Source organism: Ammospiza caudacuta, chromosome 8 (assembly GCF_027887145.1).
Source record: "Ammospiza caudacuta isolate bAmmCau1 chromosome 8, bAmmCau1.pri, whole genome shotgun sequence".
In the NCBI taxonomy this organism is placed as follows: domain Eukaryota; kingdom Metazoa; phylum Chordata; class Aves; order Passeriformes; family Passerellidae; genus Ammospiza; species Ammospiza caudacuta.
The window spans coordinates 32,416,307-32,442,445 of NC_080600.1; the positions used below are offsets into that span (position 1 = coordinate 32,416,307).

General features: G+C 47.3%; 1 protein-coding gene across 1 annotated transcript in view; it reads left to right on the forward strand.

The window, feature by feature from the left end:
• GLI2 (GLI family zinc finger 2) overlaps positions 1-26,139 on the forward strand; it is a 137,133-nt gene that overhangs the window by 95,199 nt on the left and 15,795 nt on the right. Inside the window, exons 3-9 of the mRNA XM_058809436.1 lie at positions 4,652-4,854; positions 6,541-6,732; positions 14,892-15,093; positions 17,182-17,395; positions 18,967-19,080; positions 22,184-22,315; positions 25,898-26,047. Coding sequence (XP_058665419.1) covers positions 4,652-4,854; positions 6,541-6,732; positions 14,892-15,093; positions 17,182-17,395; positions 18,967-19,080; positions 22,184-22,315; positions 25,898-26,047 — 1,207 coding nt within the window. The remainder of the gene's footprint in view (positions 1-4,651; positions 4,855-6,540; positions 6,733-14,891; positions 15,094-17,181; positions 17,396-18,966; positions 19,081-22,183; positions 22,316-25,897; positions 26,048-26,139) is intronic.

The following is a 26,139-nucleotide window of genomic DNA, read 5'->3' on the forward strand; positions in this document are numbered from 1 at the left end:
ATTAAGCATATGGAAAAGTATTCAGCCCTTTGTTTTTTGCAGAATGAATTTATTTGTCACATAAGTATTAATTTAGACTAGTCATGGAACATTAGTGCTTGGTAATTGTCCACATTTTTCTGGGGTTTATTTAACTGATGGAGATTATTTCAGAAATGTGCAACTTCTTTAACTGTTACATTCATTGTTGAGTGCCCCTTGCAGAGGCTGCAGGCTCACAGCAGTGGCAAGATGTTGCCTCATTTTTGTCACGCAAGATTTTGGGATTGCTGATGCATGTCCACTGAGGGAGAGTGGGAAAAAGTCTCCCCAAGGCCATTTTCATAGCAGCCAGCACTGGTTTGGCCAGTTCCTGAGGTTTTCTCTTCCCAGGAGCCCAGCCCAATTACTCAGAGAGGATGCTGCTCCTCTGCCATGGGACCACAAGGCTTCTGTCTCAGCACTGCATCCAGCAGCAGCATCAAAGACAAGCACCTGCCAGGCTCCAGGGCACACACAGGAGAATGGTGCTCTGCCTCACTGAAAACCACGGGATGAGGTTTCCTTGCCTTGGTTTTTAAAGGAAACTGCCAGCTCCTTCCCCCAGACTTTGGGATGAGACTGCAGTGCTTCAGATGAGCTGTCACTCCTTTCAGCAAAACCCAAGAGGCTAGAAAATTAAACAAATCTCTTTTCCTCCATGAAGGACTGTTACAGAGTGACAAGCTCCTAGGAAACCACCAGAAGTCTCCCAGTGTCCCACAGGCAGTGTGTATCATGTCTCAGATGCTGGTATCTCTCCTTTTGCTGATGGTGTTTCTCTGTTGTCAAGCGTTACCACAGCCCCACAGTTCCGCTCCTCAGGCAGCTGAAGACTGGTAAATTGTGCCAGGATTTCTGCTCTCCCAGAAGGGTCATCCACTGCACTGGTGAAAACCTGCTCTGTAAAGCCTTTAGTAGCTTGTATGCCCCCAGCACCACCATGAGGCCCTGCAGCTCTTAGGTGGCATCAGGTGATGTCTCCCTCTGTTAAAGAGCAGAAAAGGAAAAGCCTCTCCTGGGTAGGGGAGGAAATGAATCCAGGCTCACGTGCTTCGTCAGAGATGCAAATTGCTCTGCAAATCCTGAGCATTAATTATAGAGCTTGGGCTTCTTGCGGGAGCCACAGGGAAAACAGGCCCCTGGCTCACATTAAATTTAATGGTGTTTGGACACCCAATTCCCTTAGCCTATTTGAAATCCAGAATCCCACTTTCTCCAGATATATATGTGGTCAGGTGAGATCCCTCATCCCACTGCAGACAGCAACATTTTTACAGCATTGTGTTCAGCAAAGCCAGGAGCTCTCCCTCTGGTGGTGGGGTGTTTTCCTCATGCTATCTGTGGGATCCAGGAGAGAAATGGGGAGTTACATGGCTAGCAGAGATCTGGACAGAGAGCTCTATGGACAGGCTGAAGAACACAGCTCTGGCACCATGTTTTCATTGCATGGGCTGGTTCACCAGACCAAGCTGAAGGATGTCCCACTGCAGGGTCTGGGGCATGGGCATGGAGAGCCCTGCATGCCCTGGATGTGAGCTGGATATGGGGACAGAGCTGCCTTGCCCCTGCACTGCTTCATCTCTCATCCACTGCCTCTAAAGAGCAGGATGTGATGGTCTCCTCTGCAAGGAGCAGACCTGTGAGGATACAGCTGCCTCTCCCTGTGTAGTTGCAGTGCCAGTGTGATGGTTCAATGTGGGATGAAACAATGCAGTTGGGAAAAAGCGGGGGAAAAAATCAAACCTTTGGGGAGTTAGGAGCAGAGGATGCCGCTGGCTGAGTGAGTTCTAGGGAGGCAGCTCCTGGAAGCCAGATTATTTTGCAACATGCTGCACTGTGGGATGTTGTTTTGCTAGAATTGTAGATGTACAACAGTGAGAGGTGATCTCTGCCTGGGAGGGCTCACAGGAGCCAGATCTTGATGGGAGTATGGCTGTCCTAGTCCACAGATGGACCAGTGAGCAAGGACAGGCTTTAAGCAGAGCCATAAGGAGCTGCCTACTCTCCAGCCCAGTCTTTGTGCACAGGGCCAACCTCATGCTCAAACACCAGCTGCGTTTCCAGCTGCATGCATTTTGGGGAAATTCTTGATCTTTTTCCCAGTGTTACCTCTTTGTTCAGGGTGGAGTTTTCCTATTCTGAGGGACTCCAGCATTTCTGCCTAATTTAGCACAGAGAAAATGAACAGCAAACCCTTCATATTGTTATACGCATTTTAGATGTCGGCCTCACAGTTTGATCAGCAGAGGCTCCAAAGGCTCGTAAACCTGGTAATACATAGTTCCAGGACTGCATCAAAGAAGTTCACAACCCTTTTGGGAGAAGCTGTGAGTACTGATGAAAGAGGGAACTTATTGTATATGTAAGAAAACCTCTTTCATGGCTTATGTATTAAGGCAGGCTCTGTGGCCCAGGGAAGATTGGGGCTGCTTTTAATTTACATCGCCCCTCACTTATATTAAGTCTTCGTCAGAAGAAAAATTAGTCAGATGTTTTCTTAATGACATCATTTTTTTTAATCCTGTTTCATTTTTTCCAGATGAGGCGGTGGAGATTATTAGAAATGAATTGAAACTAAATCTGGAACAGAGACTTTGATTCACTTCTCCCTCCTCCCTGGTAGAAATAAATTGGTCGGCTCCGTGCTCGGATGCCTTTATTAGCAGCCTCAACAGAAAGCAGCCCCAGCGGCCTCGGTGCAGCTTCCTGAGCTCGCCGCCGCCGCGGCTGACGTCATGGCGAGAGGCACCGGGGAGTGACTCTGGTCACCCCATAATTTTGGTAATGGAAGGCCATGGCAACACAGGTGGGGAGGTTGTGAGGGCTGAAATAGCCATGCCATCATCAGTTCGCCTTTCAGTGTCAGGAAAGAAAACAGGGTCGATGCTGGTGGGTGTTGCTCTGGCAAAACCCCGGCCTGGCTCTGATGAGCCACCTGTTTTGGTGGCTGTGCATCTCCACAAAGCCTTTGTGTGTGACAGGTTTTCACTGCCTGGTATTTCACACCACCGAGCCACAGAGTGCATTGCTACAGGAAAGTACTTTGAACTATAAATATTTCAGAAGGCATTTAATTTACTACCCATCAGCAGAAAGTGTTCAAAAAGCCACAAGGTTTACTAATTTATCAGAAACACATAGAAGATCAAACAAAGACAAACATGCTTGTTAAATTGCTGAATAAGTCTGCAAAGCTTATATTACATTTCTGTGTGGTTTTGTTGATATGCAAGTATTACAAATAAATTAAAATGCACGTGAACTGTTGATAAGGCAGGGTGTGACTGAGATCCTGAGGTGCTGGTGGCGTGTTGAAACTGCTCAGATCATCGTGTTTGTGGTTGTCTGTGCATGGAGAGACAAATCTTACACGCACTCACTAATGGCATATTGGGATAGTCTTAGTGGAGGGCCTTTGTAGTACCCTCCCTTAGATCAGCCCACATCCCAGATCCCTGACCTCCAAATCCCCGTTGTCTTCTGTGCTCAGGGTGCAGCCCCATGGGGTGCACATCCATCTCCCTCAGCTTTGCCAGAGCACCCAGTCAGGGACAAATGCTGTCCCTGCTGTGACCTGTGTATCAACACCAGCTCTGCTTCCAGCCCTCTGTCAGTACAGAGAGAGCTAATACAAAGCAGATTTTGCTCTTTTGTTTTGCCTAATGACAGTTCTGCCTCCTTTGGTGTCTAGCTCAGATTTTCTGCTTCTCAGGTCAGGGTGTGTAACTTTTTCTCCTTTGCACCCTCTGTGGTTTGTCTAAGAGGCTGGAGGGTACAGTAGGGCACGTGTCTGGAGAAGTCTGCAGACTTTCTCTTCCATCCTTGTTCATCCTTCAAAAAACTGCTTAAGCACTAAAGCATGCATGTGACATTTTTTTGTTACCTGCTGAATCCCTCGGTATTTACTGACTTTATTCTCGGGTAGCACTTGGCCTGGGGAAGATCTGAGGGATTTGAGAGAGGCGGCCCCCAGAAAGCATGCAGTAAAACCTCTCATGAACTTTTGCCCTCTGAACCGTACCACCGACCTGTCAAGGAGGTTTGTGCTGGCCATGATGGACAGCAGGAGGTGGGGCTGCTGCACCAGCAGAGACCAAGCCACACGTGCTGGGCTGAGCAAAGCACGGCCCAACATCACATAAGTTCTCCTTGCAGCGTTTCCATCCTTGCACACACTGCCCTGTCTAGGGCTTTCTGCACATGGCAGCACTAAACATCTGGATATCCAGGGGCAGCAAGGAGCTTGCACACCCCAAGTTTGCCTCAAATATCATTGTGTGGCCAGCCTCCCTGTGCAAGGAGATGGGGTGGGATCTCCAGCACAGGGTGTGTTCCATGCCTGCTCTATGTGCAGTCACTGCCTAAAGCAGCTCATGCCCCTTTCCACAGCGGCCCAGTGTGGGTGAGCCGCCTTGCACAAATACATATTTAGTGCAATACTGGTGCATGTCCACAGGAAGCTTGGGAACTTCAGACTCTGTGTATGCCAAGAAGAGAGGATTGTCCCATGACATGCTTGAACTTCTCTCTTGTGGGCAGAGGTGGTGGGGCAGGACAGAGAGGGGTGGCAAGCAGTTGTGCCTGCTTGGGGTGGCTGTGAGTGACAGCGTGTCTCTGTTTTCCTCCCCAGGCCTCCTCCTCTGAGCGGCAGCCCTGTCATCTCCGACATCTCCCTCATCCGCCTGTCTCCGCACCCTGCCGGGCCCGGCGAGTCTCCCTTCAGCCCCCCTCACCCCTACGTGGCACCCCACATGGAGCACTACCTCCGCTCTGTGCACAGCAGCCCCACGCTCTCCGTCATCTCCGCTGCCAGGGGCCTCAGCCCTGCCGACGGTAAGACACTCTGCTACTGGTACTGCAGCGATTTTGTAGCTCACCAGGACTGAAATTCCCTAAAACCCGGGGATTTACAGCTGCAAAGACTCTGCAGCTGCTCTCTGAAGTGGGAGGGCTGTCTCTTTTTCTTTTTGTTGGTTTTTTTCTTCCCCCTTTAACTACACATTTGTTTTGCATCATCGCACTGAGAAAGCAGAGCGTGAGAATAGCTATTACTGCTGGATCATATTATAAATATTTTGCTTAAAGTACGTTCCTTTCTGCAGTGCTCTCTTTCTCTCTTAGGAGCTTCCCTGTTCTTATGTCTCTGCTGGGACCCAGCTTTCACCAGAGAGAGTCACGGTTGTTCTGGCTGCCTGGCCTGGCTGAGACTGATGTTACAGAGGAGACAAAGCCAGCTGGGTTATCCCCTGTTGGCTTTGTGTCTGGGGTCAGTGTGGCCGCTGAGTGAAGTAGAGGGGCCATGCTTTCGTCCTCCTTACTCCTGAGCTGCTCTGCAGCAACCCTCAGGGAAGGCAAGGATGTGTGTGGAGTTGGTGCTGGGTGCAGGCAGAGGTGATCATGTTCTCTGAGCCCTATCAGACCCCATGTTGAGGAGCTGGGGACAAAGACATCCAACAGGGAAAGGGGAAAATGCACAACACTGCTTTCACTTGGCAAGGTGTTAGTCATGCCTTACTTCATCAGAAGAGCTTCATTACACAGTTGCAGGTGGCTGTCTCAGTGCCCAGGGAATAGCTGGGGACCTGGTCTCTGCATGCCCAGCAAATCCCAACATCCCTTGGCTCCCGAGCTGCTGCAGGGGCCAGCAGCCCTTCAACACTGCAAAGCAAAGTGCACCAGAGAGCAACAAGGACCCTGGATTAGTGTCTGGTAGCATAAAACTGTCCTGTATAGCTAAAACAACATCACTATAGTGATGGGGACATGCCTATGTCTTCTTCTTCTTCCCTCCCCTTGAAACGTCATTCGAACTCTCAGGCACCCGCCAGAGAGAATCTGATGGCTTGTGTGTGTTTGTGTGTGTTCTGCCCTGTCCGCTCCTTCCAAAACCAGTTTCATTGTTTGCTGTGGAAGAAAGGCATTGCATTTTGGGTTGCTTTTCTTTTCCTCCTTTTTTTTCTTTTTTTTTTCTCCCCTTGTTTAAGGTGGTGGTAAATAAGTTAATGGGGCAAGCGGGTGGGGAGGCAGGTTTGAAAAATTACAGCTGGGAGAAAGTGAGTGTAATTGGCTTTGGCAGCCAAAATGGTTTTATGCTGCCAGACACTAAACCTAGTTCTATGCATTAGACCTTGGCTTTAATTTCCTCACGCTGCTATCGGGAACTGGGCTGCATTTGTCTTTCCTTCCTAATAGGCAGGGATGTTAATGCTGACAGGGTTACTGCTGTCAGCAGCCTGGGCCCTCTCCCCCCTCCCAGGGGTGCTGGCCGCGTCCGAACGGGAGGATTATTAGAAGGGGGAACGAGAGATTGTTTATAAATTTGCGGAAATGGAGGAATGCAGAGGCCCCAGCCTGGTCTCCTTTGTCCACAGAAGCACGCCCAAGCGCACGTCACGCGCGGAGCCGTGCGCATGGGGCTGCCGGGGGGCACAGGGGGAGCCGGGGCCGCCAGCGCCAGGGTCTAACACTGCACTGGGAACCTTCTCCCCATGTTTCTCTCCTCACCCGCGGCTCCAACAGTGGCTCACGAGCACCTGAAGGAACGAGGCCTCTTCGGGCTGCCCCCGCCACCACCGGGAGCCAACCCTGCTGACTACTACCACCAAATGACGCTGATGGCCGGCCACCCAAACCCCTACGGGGACCTCCTCATGCAGGGCGGGGGAGCAGCCAGCACAGCCCACCTCCACGATTACCTCAGCCCTGTCGATGGTGAGTAGCAGCTTGGGTTTTTCCTGGCATGGCTGAAATTTTGGGATAGGTGGATGGGACTGCCTTCCAGGTGGAGGTTGTTGAATGTGGTCACTCTGCCCTGCTGGAACCTTGGGGTGCCACACTATTTTTTTGGCTTAAAAGGTCACCTCCTTCCATAGATATATATATATAAAATATACATAAACTAAAATAGGTATGTGCTGCTCTCTTAGGGAGGATGGTATGGCTGCAGCATGGGTAGGAGATGGGCTGGTCCAGCAAGCTGGGCATTGCTGCTGTCCTGCTGCATTGACCATGGGTGACCAGAGCGTGCCTGGGGATGGGCTGCATGTCTAGCTCCCCATCCCACCCTGTGTTTTGCCTGCTTGGTGTCTGGGGTGAAGTTGGGCCGTGTACATGCAAAGCTCTGCTAGGCACAGTGAACGTTTTATGTTGGTTAGGACCTCTCAGGTCCACAAGGAGAGAAAATATCTGAATGGGGAGACACAGTGGAAAGAATAAAATAGTACTTCGAGCAAGGAAATTAAAAAAAGCAGGAATGTGGTATTTGTGATAGCCTTGTGTGTTATAAACTCAGAAAACTCTCTCTCCTGGCTACATGAAGAAGAAACAGAGTCATGTTAGGCACTGTAGTGCTGAGTCACCCCTGTGGCCTGTCTGCTGCCCTGGGAAGAGTCTGTCTGGAAGCATATATGAGGTTCAAATGATTTTTAGAGCTGTTAGAAATGTCTTTCACTTCATGCTACATCTTGCAAGAACTGGGTTGTACAGATATTACAGAGGGCAGTGTGAGGATTATTTCTGCTGCAAGAAGGAGAAATCTCAGCTCAGCTTTCAGATTCAGCATCTGTTTCCTGGGATATCTTCCGATTTGCCTGTGGACCATTACAAGTTTTGGAGTGGGGATCTGCATCATTTCATTACCGCTTCAAAGTTTCTGTTGTTGAGCTTTTAAGATGAAAGACTTTGTGGTCTTTCTGCTTCATAGAGTGACTGGTTTAGAATGATAAAAGCTGTTCTGGAATGGAAAAACAGTTTCTCATCTGTGGCTGCTGTGGAAGTTTTACCTGAACAGTCATTTTGTGCTGCCAATTCCTAATTTGGAACCTGGATCCTAGTCAGAGAGAGCACAAGCTCCTTGGTACCATCCTGCCCTCTTACACCCAAAATATATCTCAGGCTTCACTGCTGCAAAGCAGCTGGTCAGTAAGACTGCTCTGTATTCTCTCCCAAGGGTTAATGCCTGTGGTTATAGCAGATGGGTGCAAACAAGCCCTGCCAAGTTCTCCTCGGGCTCATGAACAAGACTCCTTCCTCCTCCTTGCCTCCTTATTAGTCCATCTCTGACCAGCAGTGCCTCACTGAAGTGCCAGATAAACAACCAGTGAGGGAAGCAAACACAACTGTTTTCATGGTGGTACAGGCTGGCTCCCAGCACACCAAAATGCTCATCCCGTGGTTTGCTGAAGATCAATCTTTATCTGAGGTACTGAGATACTCCCCTTGGCAGAAGACTCTCATGTTGTTTGCCTTCTCCTGAAAACAGCTCTATGGTGAATGATGTATCAAAGGTCTCAGTTTCCTGCAGCCCAGCTCATAACCATGATTCACTGCAGAGCCAGGGCTCACCAAGAATTTATGATCTTTGTGAAAAGCTTTGTTGGTGATTAACTGGAAAGCCTTTTCTGGGCCTTCACGTGGGTTCTGCGTGAGATGGAAACTTTCAAACATTATGAGAATGTGGCACTGCTTTTTAAGAATGTGTAAAGGAGCACCAGTCCAGTACCAGTCCATGTGCCTGGGTTTATCCATCACCCAGAGAAAAGAGAGAATTGTACATTATTAAAGCAGAGAGTAAAATGGATGGCTCTGAAATGCTCGATGAGGAGACAGTGTCTCCTTCTCTTTTTAGAAAGTTATTTCAAAAATTTAAATCAGCAGGGCCTAAGTAAATAGTTGAACAGATAATTTAATAAAGCATCCTCTTATGGTGTTTTTCTGAGACAAGAATATCAGTAGCATGCATAAACCCCCAGTGAGTCATCACCTCACTGCATCTGTCATTCAGAGAGCCCTTTTCTTCCCAGCCTGGGAACATAGAAACTTTACAAGAATTATTTGCTGAAAATGCAGGTAGCTCTTGTTAAACCACATGCAGCACCATCATTCATCTGTGATAACACTGGCACCTGCAAAAGGAAAAGCAGGAGATAAGCATATATTAAATCTGGCCTATTCAGTGTCACATCACTTCCAAACATCTGCAGGTTGGTCCTTGGGAGCTGTGGACACTGGCTATGGTGGTTCTTCCACAGACACATACCTGTGTCTTTCTGGTTCCTGTAATTGCATTTCTCAGAGAATTTCTGAGTGCCTTCATGTTTTTTTCAGTGTTCTTCACTCCATCATGTCTAAGGTCAGGAAAAGTAATAGGATATGAATGTCAGCTGGAGTTTGTTGGTGACATCCCTGTGCCAGGTCTGATGAGTGTTCACATGGTGACTGAGCTGGGCTGCCCAGAGCTGCATCTCTGCTGGGTTTTCAGTGTACAGCTAGAAGTTGAAGCAGTGACCAGATTTAAGTTTTACGTACCAGATTGCTGTGGTGTTCAGACCAGTCTCAGTGGAGACTAAACAACCATTCAGTTGCTTCTCCTGTTCCATTTCCTCATACAAACAAGGACTCAAAATCCAAGAGTTGAATTTGAATCTAGGCTTAATCCCATTTTCTGGAAAGCCTATACTTTTGATTTAAAGTTAATCACTTTCCAATGTCATAGCATTGCTGATGGGGTACATTTGAGACTGTCTACAGGTTCTATTCAGCAGACCAAAACAATCTTTTGCATTTCTTTTTTAGAAGTAATACTACATGGTGGATTATTCCAGGTGACAGAGTGGTTGTGCAAGAGCATCCCTGAGGCAGGAAAAACTGGTGGGAAACACAATGACCCTGGAGATGGCTACCACTTTCATGTTTAGTACTTGCAGCTGCTTTTTCCCCTAGGCACAGGGCTTCCTGTGATTACCCTCAGCCCTTCAGGAGGAGACATTTTCTCTCAAGAGGAGTCCATCCACACTGACTTGATGCTGCTGCTGTTATAGCCCTGTACACCAGCAGATCTCAAAGTGCTGCACAAGCAAAGCCATTTCATCACTGGAGCCCACAAATTAAAAGGAGCCCAGTGAGTGGAGTAGGGGCAGCTTTAGGAACAAGATCCAGATCTTGGAATAATGCCAGGATGGAAATTAGAGATCATCTTTAGGTCCATCACTTTGCAGAGCTTTGAGAGGGTGATTGGGTTGTATAGATGTGTTTGTGCAACAGTTACCAATAGCAGGGATGACCCTGCAATGCTGTCCATTTTGTCCAGTTCTGGAGCTAGAGGGGGGATCCCTACCCTGTGTTTTGCTGCCTGGTGCCACAAATGGTGTCACAAATGTCTTGATTCACAATCAGCAGTTTAAGTGGTAAAAGGCTTTGTTTAGTGCAGCATAGCCAACAGGCCAGCAGCTGGCACACTTGCCTGGGATGTGGGCAAATCACAAAGCAGGACTTTATTTCCCCAAATCAAACAGTGATTCAGCTTCACCAGCTTCCTTCAGTCAGTGTTGTTGGAGCCTTTCTCCTTGAAGGAAATTATTTAATAGCCAGCAGGGTAAGGAGCAGGGCTGGCAGTGCAGCTGGGTGGTGACTGCAGGCCCGTGGCTGGGAGAGGTGAGCTCGGGACTCTCTCCAGCAGGAGAGAGCAACTGTGGAGCAGCTGCTCCATCAGGACAAAAGCAGAGAGCCGAGCCTCATGGGGACCTAGGAAGGAAGTGCTTCCCCTGGGGCTGGTGGGACAGCAGCCCTGGTTTGCAGGCTGGATATGCTGGATCACAGATGACTTCCCAACCAAGCCAGCTGTTGGCTACTCTGGGCAGACGGCGCGCCCTGTAGTCGCTTCCTTAAAAACTCTCAAAGACTTCTTTTTTTTTTGGTTGTTTTCTTTGTCCCAGCATAGAATGGAAACTTGCTGAAATCTCAGAAAAGGTTCAGAGAATGGGAAACAATTTCCCACCCATTTCTAGCCAGCAGTGCTGTTTTCCTCCCCAGAAAAATATGTGCAGAAAAGAGAAAAAGTCCCAGAGCACCCCATAAGTGCTGTGTCTGGAATCCTGCTGCACTCTGGTTTCTAAAGAATTCAATTTACATATGCAAGTTGAGTCGACTAAACAGTTACCTTGTGGATTGGGAGTAGAAGAATGCAGCCTTGTCTTTCAGCTAGGATTTGAGGGAAGCATTAGTATTCCTTGAACTGCAAAGTTGATCGGCCTATGGAGAGAAGAAAGAAGGGTCCCAGGGCACTGTCTGGTGCCAGAACAAATGTCCAGCATCTGCTGCAGTCTAAAAAAGAGGTGTGTTGCCTCTGCAGAAGGAGAGAGGGGAATAAGGAACTGGTTACACAAAGAGTGTTTGTAGTTTATTGCTGCTTATCAGTTATGGGACCATCCTGTGTTTTTATGGGGCCCTTGGTTTTAATTTGATGATGGGAATGGGGGGGATATTTCTGTACACTTTGGATGGAGTTTTCTTGGTGAATGGTGAGGAAGGGGGACCATTTTGATAACACACTATTTATCCTGGGGCTTGGCCAGGGGATGGAGGGGAAGCAGTGGTTCTGGCCAGATTTCAGTGAGGCGGGAAGGGAGCAGGCAGGGTGTGAGCCATCTGCAGCCCATGTGCCTCACAGGCTTGTCTGTTAGGGAGCAGATACCCCTGAGTGCTGTCATGAGCACAGCAGCGTGTTTGTCTGTAAAGGGTTGCCTGAAATTTCCTTACCCTGGAGGAGCCTCAGAGGAGCTCCCACCTGGTGTTTCCTTTCAGGAGGGCTTTGCTGCCACTATTCCTAGTGTGACATAAGGTCCGAATTCTTGCTCCAGAAGAAAACATCTCTTGTAGAATCCCTCTGATAGCCCACAGCCACATAAGTGGTCAGAGCAGGATACCTCTGCTCCCACCTCCCAGACGAAGTTGGGATCTGATCCTGCTCTTGGGCCCTGGGATCAGGCACCACAGTTGGTCCACAAGCTGCCACATGTAAGAGCTGACCATTTGGTCATCACTGTCCTGTTGTGGATTAATCTAAATTTGGGGGAAGTATCCCAGTTTCTGAGCAATTTGTGGATGTGATAATTCATAGGCATCGCAGGAATTTGCCAAGGATGCTGTTTCCTTCTAGCAAAGAAATCTGGACTTTCCTCCCAGCTCTAAGCTGTCTGGGGAACTTCCCCCAACATATTTTCCAACCATCAAAAATTCTTTAAACTAATCCTGTTCATTTTGAAAGGGGAGAGGAGAGAGGAGTGTTAGTGATAAATGTTCCCAAAGCTTTCCGTCTGTGTGTCTGAAAAATGGAACCCGCCTTTAGTTACTTCTCTGGGCACAGTCCCTGCTGAACAGTTGTGTGTGGCTTTTCTTTTGGAACAACACTGGACCTCAGGAAGCAGAGGACTTGGCTTATGTGCCCCAGTGGCTGTCAGTCAGCCCGTGTTGAACCCCTTCCTATGGACAGCCACACAAATGCTGACCACTGCTGCTGCCTGCTGCCATTTAACATTCCTGCTCCATGTCCTCAGATCAGAAGATTCAGGTCAGGCAAACTTTATTATTTAGAACAATCCCAGTGTTGTTAATCTGCTTTTGAATAACAATTTTTAAAATGTTCTCTCTTCCTAAATGCACTGGTGAGCATTTCTTCATGTGCCTAAACTTCTTTTTTGTTTCCCAGACGATTCTCTTCTCGGGCACCTTGGGCAGGCTGTCATTAAGAAGAGAGGAATTGTTCATCCATAGCACGATTTTAGGTCACAGCTTTCTGTGGAGGCCCGCAAGACCTGAGAGGCTTTCGTGTAAAGCATGAGCCCAACCTATTGGATCTGCTATCAAACATTTCAGACAGCCCACAGTACTTGCAGGATCTAAATTAGAGTGGACACTAACACAATGCATATTACTGGTTTTGGGCTGGAGAATTCCCAGGAGAGCTTGATAATCTGACAGCTTTCCATGGAGTTTTACATGGGGAAAAATGGCATACCTGTGTGCAGCAGGGAGGAGTGCCCACATTGTCTGCACTGCTAAAACCCAGGTTTCTGTTGGACATCAGGTCTTCTTCCCTCTGCAAATTAATGGGGACCAATGGCTGATCCAGCACCATGAGCATAAATCATGTGAAGGAAGAGCGAGAAATGAGTACAAGGCTTTTCTTTCTATTTAGTAATTTATCAAGGGAAGTGGCACATTAATAAACAGATCTCCCTTGAGATGTGGGAGTAACAGAGATAAATATGACTGTCAAATCTGGCCTGCTTCCTTCTGTTAGAGAAGGAGGAGACTGTGGGAATGCAAATGCAGGAAACAATATCTATATCTGGAAATACGCATATTATTTGTAGGACAGAAATCCTGACAACTCATCTGAGATGGGGCCCCATCGCACTTGGTGCAGTTTGTACAGAATAAAATACAATCCCTGTCTAAAGGAGCTCATCTAAATAGATGACACTGGGAAATAGGGACACAGAAAGAAGCAGCAACTTGCTCAAAGAGGTGTGGCTGAAGAGGACTGGGAAGAGCACCCAGGTCTTTCCAGGTTGTGGTGCATGTGTTGAATCAAGATTCCTTATGGCCAGGGGACCATTAAGGATGGCCAGAGGATCTAGGCCCAAGCAACCTTCATGTTGTTTGGTCCCAGGCTCGGCAGGGCTCAGATTTCAGGAACCAGATGTGAAGTTTGGGAAGTCTCCATTTCACTCTTTCAGGCCAGCCTTTGCTGAGGCGAGTTCATTTGCACAATGAATGGTTTGATCACACCAGGAGGACACATCTTACCTCCTTCTACATCCCAGTCAGCCTCTCACCTACCAGCACTGTCATCAGGACAGAAAATTCATGCTCTTACAAAGTGCCAGGCTTGTATTTGGTGATATGCAGCCAAAATCGGTGCCTTCAGACAGCTAGAGGAAAATGGCTCATACTGCCTGTCTAAGCAGTCCAGTGTTTTATTCACAGTGTTTAATAGGATAAACCCATAGGATGCTTTCTGGGGAGACCACCACTGCAAAAGTCAGGTGGTGATACATTGCTGTGCTCATCAAGGGAAAGAGCTGGAGTAGCTGAGCCCTCCTGCACCCCTGGGTGGATGGCAGGGATTACGAGCCAGGACCCATTGCCAAGTGCTATATTTCATCCTTAGATATTTACTTTTTTTTTAATACACAATCCAAACACTGCTTGCTTTGGAGGGAGAGTCATTCCAGGCAGGGTTTGGATGTGGTACCCTGGTACTGAAGAAAGTTGTGATTTGGCTCATCTGCAACTCCCATCCACGCCACCCCAGAGATCTGCAGGTGGGTCAGACCTCGGCAGAGTTTCCTTTGGGTGAAGTCAGTAGTTCCAGTTAGCAGCACTGAAACACTGAGAGATGCCAGACTTTTACAGTATTAACCCATCACGTATTGCAGATCCATAAATGGGCCTGGCAGGGTTGGAAATTACTTCATGCCTGAATGATTGACAATTGCTAATAGGGTCCAGGCACTGGCAGGTCCCCTTAGAGGGGGAGAGCTTGAACTTTGTGCCTGAGCTGCCAAATTGGTTTTCTTAAAACTCTTAATTTACTTTCAGGGTTTCTGGAGCCTCGCCTCCTTCATTAATTGGTTGGTCAGTATTGTGCTCATGCTCCTTTGGTTTCCGTTCCCCCCGTGCACAGGCACACATTCACCATTTGCAATGGGCACCCAGCTTGGATGTGCAGCTCCCCTGGCCTGCTGCTCCTGACACCAAGTCAACAGGCAGGGCTGCACTCATGGAAACCTTGCTGGCCTTCTCCCTTTTAAGTTAATTTAGTGTCCATGGAAGGGGGTGATGGACAGGATTGTGTTTCCCCTGAGGACAGCAAAGCAAGCGGGCATTCATGGCGCTGCCTGACCCCTGTGATTCAGCGCCCAGAAGAGGGGAAACCTCCCATCAAAGGGCACTGGTTCCCTGCGCTGCTCCTGGGGCCTGAACACCCTGCAGCAGTCATGAGTGCAGCAATTCTCAGCACTTCCAGCCCACCTGCAGGAAGGGAGCAGCCCACAGGTCTTGTCTGACAAAGCTTCTCTTTCCTGCAGTGTCCCGGTTTTCGAGCCCGCGAGTGACTCCGAGATTAAGCCGGAAACGAGCCCTGTCTATCTCCCCACTCTCTGATGCCAGCATTGATCTCCAGACAATGATCAGGACCTCCCCAAACTCTCTTGTGGCATATATCAACAACTCCAGAAGCAGCTCAGCAGCGAGTGGCTCCTACGGCCATTTATCTGCCGGGACAATCAGGTAAAGCTCTGGGATCAGCTCCATTCAGCTGAGGAACCACCCGCACGACAAAAGGGATGATCCTCCTGCAAGGGAGAGCTTCCCTTCCTTGCAGCCTCTGCTTTTGTGCATCAGGGCTGTGTAGCATAGTAAATCAAAGCCCCCCATCTGGTTTTGCATGTGGAAGGGTATTTTGTGGCATTTGGGGTCGGGTTTCTTTGGCTGGATTGGGGTTATTGGCTACCACGTTTCCAGTAATTACAGTATGATCATGCGTCCCTGCAAGCAGAAACAGATAATAAATTTGTCTTAAAAAATGCTCATTGTGAGCAGTTTGGTTAAGAAACACTCTGATTTAAGAGATTGCCCCAAAGTACTCTCCAAATTGCTGGCCCACATTCTTAGAAAAAATGTTGCCTGGGTGGATAGAAGAGCCTAATTCTAAAAGCATATTTAAACCAAATCTAAACCCTTGAGTAAAGTTTTGTTCAAATCTTAATTAAAAAGCACTTACATTAGGCAGCTAGCTGACTGTTGTCAATCCCTACTGTGATTGCTTCACCCAAGTTTCACAATGTTATTATTCTTTTTTGTTACTTAACTGTCAAAAATGTTAGATCTAATTAACACTGATATTGCAAAGCAAAGGGTTACAAAGATTATGCATGCTTAAAGCTTGTGGGGAAAAACAGAGATGTTTTTATTAATAAGTGTAACAGTAATTATGTAAGTCACTTTATCCAGCAGCATAATTTAGAAATTGACTGTAAAATCAAACATAAGACTGACATAAACAAATTGCAACTTCTTATCTGGTAATCACATTTTTTCTAGCCTTTTTACCTGTTGTCATTAGCTGCACATATCTGTGGCATCTCAACTTACACTCAAATATTAAGAGTACTATCTGGTATTTTTCACAAATCAGTAGAGTCCAGGGACTGACCTAATGGTCAACTTTCAGCCTCCAAGGGAATAATCAATTAATAATAAAGAATTTGAACTGCTTCTCGGTGTTCTAAAAATATATTCTAAATGTCAGGATTTGTAAAATGGGTAACATATATAGCAGCATAACTTCCAGAAATTTGGTATGAAAAGACTTTTTGTTGTTATTTTAACAGCATCTTAAAGGCAGGAATGAAATACTCTCTCCAAAAGCAAAATTGGTTATTAAGCGTGTTTCTAATTATGGCCCTATTCTCTGAACGCTCACACCTTGGCCAGTTTCTGTGGTGAAAATACCATGAGGGTAAAGGTTTAGGGCAGCCACTTCTTGAAGGTGGCAAATAATCAATTTTTGGGCTGTCTATGCTTCGTGCATCACTCATCTTGAGTTACCACAGAGCATCTCCTCTGCTTCTCCTTCTTTGCTCCTGGGAGTGAACCCCTTTTTTCCAAGAGCAGAGTTTTGTTTTTACTGCTCCCCACTGCTGCATCCTGTCTCAGACCTGTTGCCCCAGTCATTGCCCAAGCAGCCAGGGGGAGTGGTGTTCCTGGTCACTGCTGACCTAGATTGGAGATGAACCAGTGACCTACATAGGAAGGGTGACATGCTTCAGCAGTCCCCTGAGCCAGCACTCCCCTCACCTGAATGCAGAGTAAATTGCATGGTTTTGGACTATGTTAAGTGGATACTTATTCATCCCTGCTGTAATCTGTGCCAGGTGAGCCAGGTGATGCTTGTTTTTCACATCCAGGTTAGCATAAGCCCAAAGCTGCAAGTTTGCAAAAGAGGTCTGCCTGGGAAAACTCAGGAGCCTTAGGGGCAGCAAAGCCAGATTTACCCAAGTTCTATCCTCTTAAGGACTCCCAAGGGCTTTTGCTGTGGTTTTTTTTTTACATAGAAAGCAAGGAAATCATGATCAGTCTAATGCTTGGATCAAAATGATTCACAAGTTTGCTGAGGAACGTTTAAGTCAAATGGTGACTTTGCAGTAAAGTAGGCAGTCAGGCTTATCCTGACATTGAAGGCATATATCTGGGCATTGCAGCCTGGTTCCTGGAGTCTCCAAGAAGCCAAACTTGAATCAGTGACTGGCTAATATGATAAATATTGTTGAAAATAACTCCTCATCATTTCTCTTTCTCCTTCTCCTGTTGCTGCAGTCCGGCATTCAGCTTCCCCCACCCGCTTAACCCCGTGACGTACCAGCAGATCCTGACCCAGCAAAGAGGCCTGAGCTCAGCCTTTGGACACACTCCTCCCCTGATCCAGCCATCCCCAACCTTCCCCTCACGGCAGCACATGGCAGTCATCTCCGTGAACCCATCACCAGCACAGAGCAGCAGCAACAGCAACTGCATCTCCGACTCCAGCCAGGTAGGGACAGCCATCCTGCATGGCACATGTGGAAGTGGAGGCACCTTCTCTGTGGGAGGTGAGCTTCCCTTCATGGTGGTTGTGGGAGTTTTAGCAATTCTCTTTTTTACACTGTGCCTTTATGTTGCTTTTCTTTTTTCTGACAAGTGTTTCTAAATTAGTCACAGACAAATTTTGCACCCATCTCCCTTCCTTGCACCTACCCTTACAGAAACCAAAGGCCTTGGTCCATCAAAGTATTGAACACAATATGCAAGGTCATCCCAGGCAGGAAATCTCCTTGAACATGCTATGTCCTATGAAATTGAGGAACATCAGTTGCTGTAGTGTTTTGCAAAAAAGACACCTGTGAACCAAGCTTCTTGTTGGGACCTTCACCAATCCCTCCTTCCTTTTTTGTACTGATGTGAACCATGATGATGGTCCTAATCTTTAATGTGTAAGTGCATGCTGTGTAGGACCTCTTCATATTTTACTTGCTGTTCTTCTTTTTCAGTAGGTTTTCTCTCAATGTGTCCCTGATGCCAATTTTTACTGCTAAATTTTGCAAAACCAAGGGCCAGATTTTGAAAACTAGGAATGAGATCCCACACTTTAAATGCATCCTTACTAATACTTGTGACCAAACAAGCACATATATGTGTGCACAAGGCCTCCACATGCACTGGGGTCAGTGAATATGCCTAGCACATTCTTAATCATTTTTCTTTCTACTTACATTCCTTCCAAGTCTAAATTGCAGTTGCTTTTCTCCCCGAAGACTTACTTTAGCATATGTCACACCCATTTCAAATCGTTGTTTTAGTATTATCATACTGAACTTTTCAGACTAGTTTATTGTTTTAGGGTTTCTCATGGCTGCTGCACTGCAAACTCTGTTTGTTATTGCAGGTTATTTGATTGATTGGTTTTGTTTTCTCCTTACAAAACTGGCTACCAAAATAATGTGGCTGGAAGAGTTCTGCCTCTGTTCAAAAATTTGCAGGCCCAATCTTGAGCAATTAGCAAGAGTATTTAAAATGTTAATGTTCCAATTTTATGCATATACAATGGGATGTTTTTTGTCCTGAAGTTGTTCTTATTTTTTAAGAGCTTAGCAAATTACACACATAGTCTTTCATTGACACAGCATGCCAGAGCCCTCACATGTAACCAGAGCCCTCACATGTAACCAGAGCCCCCTGCTTCCCCCAGGAATTCATTTTCTCAGCAAATCATTTTGTCACATTGAGAAATAAAGCTGGCTTGGGTGGGGGTTGTATAAGGATTTGATAGCTATGCCATGGACTGGATTGCTCTGAAACAGAGCAGGAGTGGTGAGGCCAAGCTCACCAGCGAGCCTGAAGCTGAGGCTGCCCTTGGTTCTTCTTCCCTCTCTCCCATCCCTCTGCCTTGCACAAACCCACATGAGCTGGTTTTCATATGAACCCCAGGCCAATCCTGCTGTCCCCTGCCACTCCTGAAGCTCAGCCTTGACTGATTTTAAAGTTAGTTTCCAATGAGGAAGTGGGCCACTGTCTGTGTGTCATCCCAAACCCCAGTGCCATTTCTTGCCTGGTTTTCTTTCGTAGAGCAAGCAGAGCAGTGAGTCGGCCGTGAGCAGCACCGTCAATCCAGTAATTAACAAACGCAGCAAAGTCAAGACTGAAGTTGAGGGCTTGCCCCCAGTGTCCCCAAACACACAGGTAACCTCCCTCCTGTGAGCCATGTTGTGGGGTTGAGGCAGCAAGCTGCTGGGTCTCATCTTTGGGAATGATCCTCTTGGCATCTTTTGTTGTAGCTGGGAGCAAGGCAGCAAAATCTGCCAGGCAGGCAGGTGTCTCTTGGAGCACAAAGCCCAGGAAGGGATGGGGCAGAGCTGCAGTGACTGAGTGAAGCATTCCATGGGTACATGGGACTCTGCTTGCTGTTGCTGTGCTTGGATAGGAAAAAAGAGAGAGCAAATATATCAAGTGTAATAATGTAAAAATGATGTCTGAGTTTTCTGTGCTGCAAAGCAAGCAGCATTAGTGTCTCAGAGCAAACATAGATTATGAGGGAAACTTGCATGTAGGTAGAAGGCTTGCAAAAAAAGGACGACTTCTTGATTCAGCAAGGAATTGCTCCTAGAAACATCCTTTACACTGGTGACACAACATTTGACACCAAGAAGGGCCCAGAGGCCTTTGCTTTCTTTTTGCAGCCCTGTGATTGCAAACTGCTTAATGGCTGACAGTATCCATCTGACCGTCCTTTATCACAACTGTAAACTATCAGGAGTGCTCTGGGCACTTCATTTTCATGAAATATTAAGCTGTGTTATTGTCAGGCGAATGGAAGAGTTGATGACAAATTTCTCCTTCTGCCCTGGTTCAGGAGCAGGTCTCAGCATGATGCATGGGGACAGCAACGTGTGCAGTCATCAGGGGGCTGGTAAAATTGATGAAGATAGCATATCAGGGAAAGATAAACATGCTGTAGTCAGCACGATTAGGGCAAAGAGGCACCTCTCTGGAGCTTTGAGTTTAGGAGTGCATCTACACACTGCTGCAAAATCACATGCCCTGAAAAACCAATCTGGCCGCTGCCTGGGCTAATAGGGCAATGTGTTTATTTCTTGCAGCAAATGAAAAAATATTTGAAAGCCATCAGTTGCTTTCTCAGAGCACGTGTTAGTGGAGGAGCTGTGGGACAGACAGCTGCTTGCTCAACCGCTGCCATCCTCCGTGCGCTGCTCCATGCGAAGCCGTGTGCACCCAGCTTGGGAGTGCTTGGATAGCACCAGCCTGGCTCACCCCTGCAGCCCTACTCCAGGGGTTTTATCCGCTGGGTCTTAAAAACACTGAAATTGGCACTGAATGGAGCGGTTTAAAGTAATGCAATGAGATTTTATTAGAATAACAAGGTGAAATTAGGGGTAGGAAAATGGACACTGATCATCTAATAGTTCCTAATGAGGCGGTATGTGAAGTAATTCCCCAAGAGAAATGTAGGTTCCACATCCTGCAGTATTTCAGTATTGACTGGGAAATTACTAGAAGGTACCATGTAAAAGCCCGTTCTTGGCGAGGAGAACAGATTAAAAAACTGAATATAGTGGGTGTCTACTTTGGTCTAAGCAAGAAGAATTAATTAAATTTAGAAATTCCTTTTCTGCAGGAGACTGTGCTGAAAGTTGTGTTACAGTCAGTTAGTAATTGACTGATCCACTTTATGCTGACTGTGAAGTTCATCTGTCCCAAAAACAGTCCATATTTTGTTTTGGAAATGCTGCATTTGAAACACCTCATGTGAGTTGTGCTTTGGGTGTTTGCAATCCTTGGCAAGACAGTATCTCCCATGATGGTTTGTGCTGTAAAAAATACAATCAGACAAGATTTGTGGGACACAGTGAAGTACCAGGCATGAGGGACCTGAGTTACTGAACTTCTGCAGTGCCACAAGAGAGCTCCAGTACAGATTCAGACTAGCATTGAACTAGCTATAAATAAAACAAGTCAGTCCTTTTCAACAAATTAAATTGTTACAGTTCTGTTCCAACAGAAAATATAAAAATTTTGGCAAAATAAGATTTTTAGTAGAAAATTACAGTTGTCTGGGAACTGCACTTTGCACAGAGACAAGCATTTAAAAAAAATTAGTGTTTAAAGCTCAACCAATAGGAATTGCAGGGAAAAAAAGCTGCTCTTTGAACTTTCTCAGACTATTGCTCTGGGCTCTGGTATAGTTTGAATCTCCAGAAGTCTTTCTGTAAATTACTACAGTTTCCTGTCCCAAGAGCCACCTTGCAATATCTTTTTTTTTTTTTTTTTTAAATAAGAGCTAATTAAAACAAATCTCTTCTGTCTGAAGGTGTCCTGGAGGCAGGATGCTTTGTGCTAGGCAGCAGTAGTATCTGGGAGGAAAGGGAATGAAGGGGGTTCAAACCTGCTGGGTTTGGTCTTGCTAGATTCCCAAGCCAATAGTGGGTGCTGCTGGCCTTGTCTGTAGTGCAGGTGTCTGATGCATGCAGAGTTGACAGTTGTCCTTACTCACATGTGTACTAATTATGTTGTATGTTACATTATTGTGTAGTTGCCCATGCTTTAATCCTAGCAGCCATGACAAAAATCTTCTGTGCTTCATTTAGCACTGAGGATCTGGCTAGACAGAGACGTTAAGGAGAGAGCTCACAGTGTATCCAGCATAAAAGTAACTCATTTATGAGGCCAGGGTCCCAGGAGCTCTGTTCTGCAACCTACTCTTCACTGGGTCTTGCTTGAGCTTTCCAAATTCCCTTCTCAAAGAAGTGCTTTGAGACCTCATCACTTCATCCCTGTGGAGCATCCTGCAGGCATAAATCTCTGGGTTGGCTATCATTTTCTCATGCACTGAGAGATGCAGAAAACAGGAACCCCCTGCCCAGCCCATGTCAGTGAGTGGGCTCTGGGCTCTGAGTGCCCTGTGATTTCTTTATACTCATGTTTCTCCACTCTGCCCTGATTGATTGTTTTGCTCCAGCAAGGAGCACAACCAAAGGTCAGAAGCCAGCTCTTTCCTTTTTTCAGTTTTTCCTGGGACTGCCCACAACCCAGCTGAATCCAGGTCCTGCTTCAACAGTGACTTTGGGGTGTTTCATCTTTTGTCGTCAGCTCTGATCCACTTCTGCCAAAACCCTGTAGCTCCTTATTTCACAGTAATAGTGGATGTTATGTAGCCACAAAAAGCATGGTTTTGTGATCAGTTGATACTTGCCCTGTAATCTATGAGCGATGGAGGAATTCAGATGAAAGAAGTTCACCTTATACAATGCACCGTTATGTGTTGCAGGAGCATCTGACAGACCTGAAAGAAGATCTTGATAAGGATGAATGTAAACAGGAGCCTGAGGTTATTTATGAGACTAACTGCCACTGGGAAGGGTGCACAAAGGAATATGACACTCAGGAGCAGCTCGTCCATGTGAGTAATGGTTGGGAGGAAACCCCAGCGATAAATTTGGGTTTCTGTGCACTTGTCCTCATTTTTTATCACTAGCTGCTGTACAGCCAGAGCTCACCCTGGGAGCTACTAAAGGTGCAAATCAGAGATACGGTGTGTAAACACTGCCAAAGCAGGTCGCTGCTCCCCGAGGAGTTCAGCTGAAAGAAAGCTCTCATAGATTATGTGATATTGCTCCCTTCTCAGCTGCTGAGGCTGCACTTTCAGTGTCCCTTGTGCATGGCCCAGTGACAGAAGGCGCAGTGCAGAAGACTGGATCAGAAAATGGGGAAAGGGGCTGAGCCCTCCTCTCTTCACTGGCCATATTCACTGAGCATTCCCACAGAGCTACACCAGCTATGGGTCAGGGATCATCCATGCTGTCCTCAGTCCTGGTCCAGGCTGGGAAAGACTCTAATGCTGCTGTTAATGAGCTGTGGAGCTATATCACTCAGAGGCTGTTGACCTGCTCAGCTCATCCCTCCCACAGAAACAGAGCACTTTCAGACGTTGGAGATATGCTCCAGTGTCTGAAATACAGAAAGTGGGTTGATTTTCTAAAACTTGGGCAACAGGGTTTCCATAATCACAGTGATGTTCCCAAACCAGTGTCAAAACTGCTCTCTGAAGGATCCCCAAACCAAGTCATTAATCAGATTTTCAGTTCTAATTAATTCCAAGAAGCTTTTGTATGCTTTCCTTCATCTGGGTATCCACCATTCGGTTTCCTTTGGCTTCTGGGGTCAACAAATTCCTCATCCTCAGGGAAGTGCCTGTGAAATCAGACATGATCTGTGTCTAAACCCCATTTTGCTCCCAGCCCAACACCTCCCTAGCCCTTATTTTGGGTCTATGGTGCAAGTCCCATTTCTTTAAAGCCAGCCCATATCTGCTGGGAATTCACCAGCCCAGCAACCCTGGTGCTTGCAGCAGAGTTTTGGATTAAACACATTTTGTTACAGGAGCTGCTACCTCTTCCTTTTCCTTCAGCTGCTTGTCTCAAACAGGCTCCCAGCTTGCCAGGGGCCACCCATGTGCAACACTCATGTAGCCCCCTTCCTGAGGGCTTGTGTCTGCTTTCACCATTTTTTATATATCTTCATTTTGGATACGTTTAGATGCCCCCCAAATTGGCATCAGTCACCATTTGCCCATGTTCTGCACACAAACATTGTGCAGAGGGACTACACTCTAAATTACAATTTTGGGCACTTGTTCTTCTCCCATCTAAGGCTAGTGCCTGCCCATCTCTGCCAGAAACCACTGGTTTAGTGTATCAAGTCCTTGAGTACAGACAGATTTGGAAATGGTTTTAAGGCCAGTTGAGTGATCAGGAGCTTAATGGGTTGCACATTGCATGCTATGGGGCATTGCTTTTTTGGGGTTAAACCACAGCATGCCTGTCAGATGGGCTGGGCTCACATGTGTCCAGCAGTTTTTGTGTGTCTCCCTCTCAGATGTAAGAAAAACTAACTTTGCCCAGAGCAAAGTGCAGAGCACCAGGCAGCTCAGCACAATTTCCAGAAAAAAAACCCCAAAAATAAACAAAGAAAAACATTTGATGAAATATCCCAAGATTTTCCTAAATTTGGAAGGTTACAAAAATTGAGTCTTCTGTACTGTGATTACCAGCAACATGGGGTTGTGGATTTGGGATGCCCAAAATACACATGCAAATGAAATACAGATGTTGTGGGCCAGCTTCTGAGAAAGTGCCATCTCACCATGCATGGAAAAACTCTAGTTTGTGTGCAAAGTACCTGGGTGAGCAGGGGCTGTTCCCCATACACAGTGTGCCTGTGGGAGAAGTCAACAGGGAGCAGCAGCAGTGATGACATATTTTTGCAAGCACTGCTGCTGCTCCCAACCTCAAAGGCCACACTCAATTTGAGAGAAGCCCAAGCAAAGCCTTCAGCCAGGTAGGGGCTAAGGAGCTATAGCTGAAGTGGAGTAAGCTGTGCAACTCCTCCTACCCCATGTGATGGGAAGTAGATGTTGCCTAGGCAGGGAGTGAATAGTCCTGAATGGGAGCTACAGCTTCCCTCCTGTAAATGTTCTTCCTCTGGCTCAAACAATACCAAAAGGTAAGCCTGTGCTCTTCCACACTCCCGGCATTGCTGTGTGTAGTCTTGGTTGCAAGTTAGACTCCCACACAAGCAGAGCCTGGAGATGTGTCTCTCCAGGCTGGTCTGGACATGGTTTAGCATGTCCATGGGTCTCTGGGGAGGTTCATCAGATTTTTACAATCTGAGGCTAAAATCTCACTCCAATGCCATGTTGTAAAACCAGAACTGAAGGCAGCAGAACTCTAAACCCATACAAAACCTCTCCCAAACCGAGGCTTCCCCAGCTCTCCCAGCACGCATCTTTGTCTCTCAGTGTTTACGTGTGGTGCCCAAGAGACCAGCTGAGCCCCACACACCTCCTCCTGTCTCTGGGTAGAACTGGAACCCCAGGAAGAGGACCTTGACCCCAGGATTGTTCTGCAGCACACAGAACACTGAGACTGAGTTCAGCTGGAGCTGTGAAGGCTGATGAATCTGTTTTCATGTGCTTTTGTGTCCTCATGCTGCCTCACGGCCCCAAGAGAGTCTCATCCCTAGCTGCAACATGTGTGCCTGGCCTTGGCCTGGGGACGAAGGCGGGGGCTGGAAAAGATCTCAGCACAAAAAAAGCCAAAACCCAAAACCAAAGTGGTTTATTTTAGGATTTCCTGTCAGTGAATGTCTTCTGAAAACACAGGAGCGAGGACAGGCATTATTTTTGGCAATGAGACCCCATTCAGAGAGACAAGGCCGCTGCGGGAGCGGCGCTGCCAACGGGCCGGCCCCTGGCTCTGTTTATTTTCGGCAGGGCTTCATCTGCCCTGCACTGGGAAAAAACAGCCCACTTCTCCCTACCAGGGTGGATGAAGGCACCATTCTGGGCCTGGCTTTTCAACACTCCAGCACAGAGTTTCTTGGGCCTGAGCAATTAGCAGTAAATGAGCTCTCCCTGCTGCATAGCTCTTAGATGCTGTCATTTCCTGCCAGCCACCAGCTCTGGACGGCAGGTGGATGTCATGGGGCCAGCATATGGACTTCGATGCATAGGATCATTTAGGTTAGAAACAACCTTTAAGATTATTGAATCCAACCAAGGCTTGTCTCCTGTCCGTCATCCTCCAGCAGCATCTCAGGAAGGGGTCTCGGGTGTATAAATGCAGCACAGGAGGGTTCAGCAGAAACAGAAATTACTCTGTTATCCCTGTCAAGAGTGGCATCAAGCAGCTGGGGACGCACTGAGAGGGCTCCCTGCTCCAAAAAGCTCCCATTGCTTTTGCAAACCTCTCATTTTTAGCCTGCTTTGTACCCAGTGTGCTGGATGCTGCACACCTTTCTCTGCAGGGCACACTAGACCACAGTGCGGGTCCACATGCCTGGTGTCACCTGTGCACCTGGCACCCAGGTGCTGCAGTGCCTGACAAGCACTGGGGAGGGAACATCTGGCTTTCAGAGCACTGTGCATGATTCACTGGCATCAGCTCTTCCAGGAGTGACCTGGTTTTCCTTTCTCTCCTCCCAGCACATCAACAACGACCACATCCACGGGGAGAAGAAGGAGTTTGTGTGCCGCTGGCAGGACTGCACACGGGAGCAGAAGCCCTTCAAGGCCCAGTACATGCTGGTGGTGCACATGCGAAGGCACACGGGGGAGAAGCCACACAAGTGCACGGTGAGCTGGCAGGGGACATCTCACTGGGCAATGGGACACCAGGCTGGGGTGGTCACAGAAATGTGATTGCAGACGTGGACATGGCTTCAGAT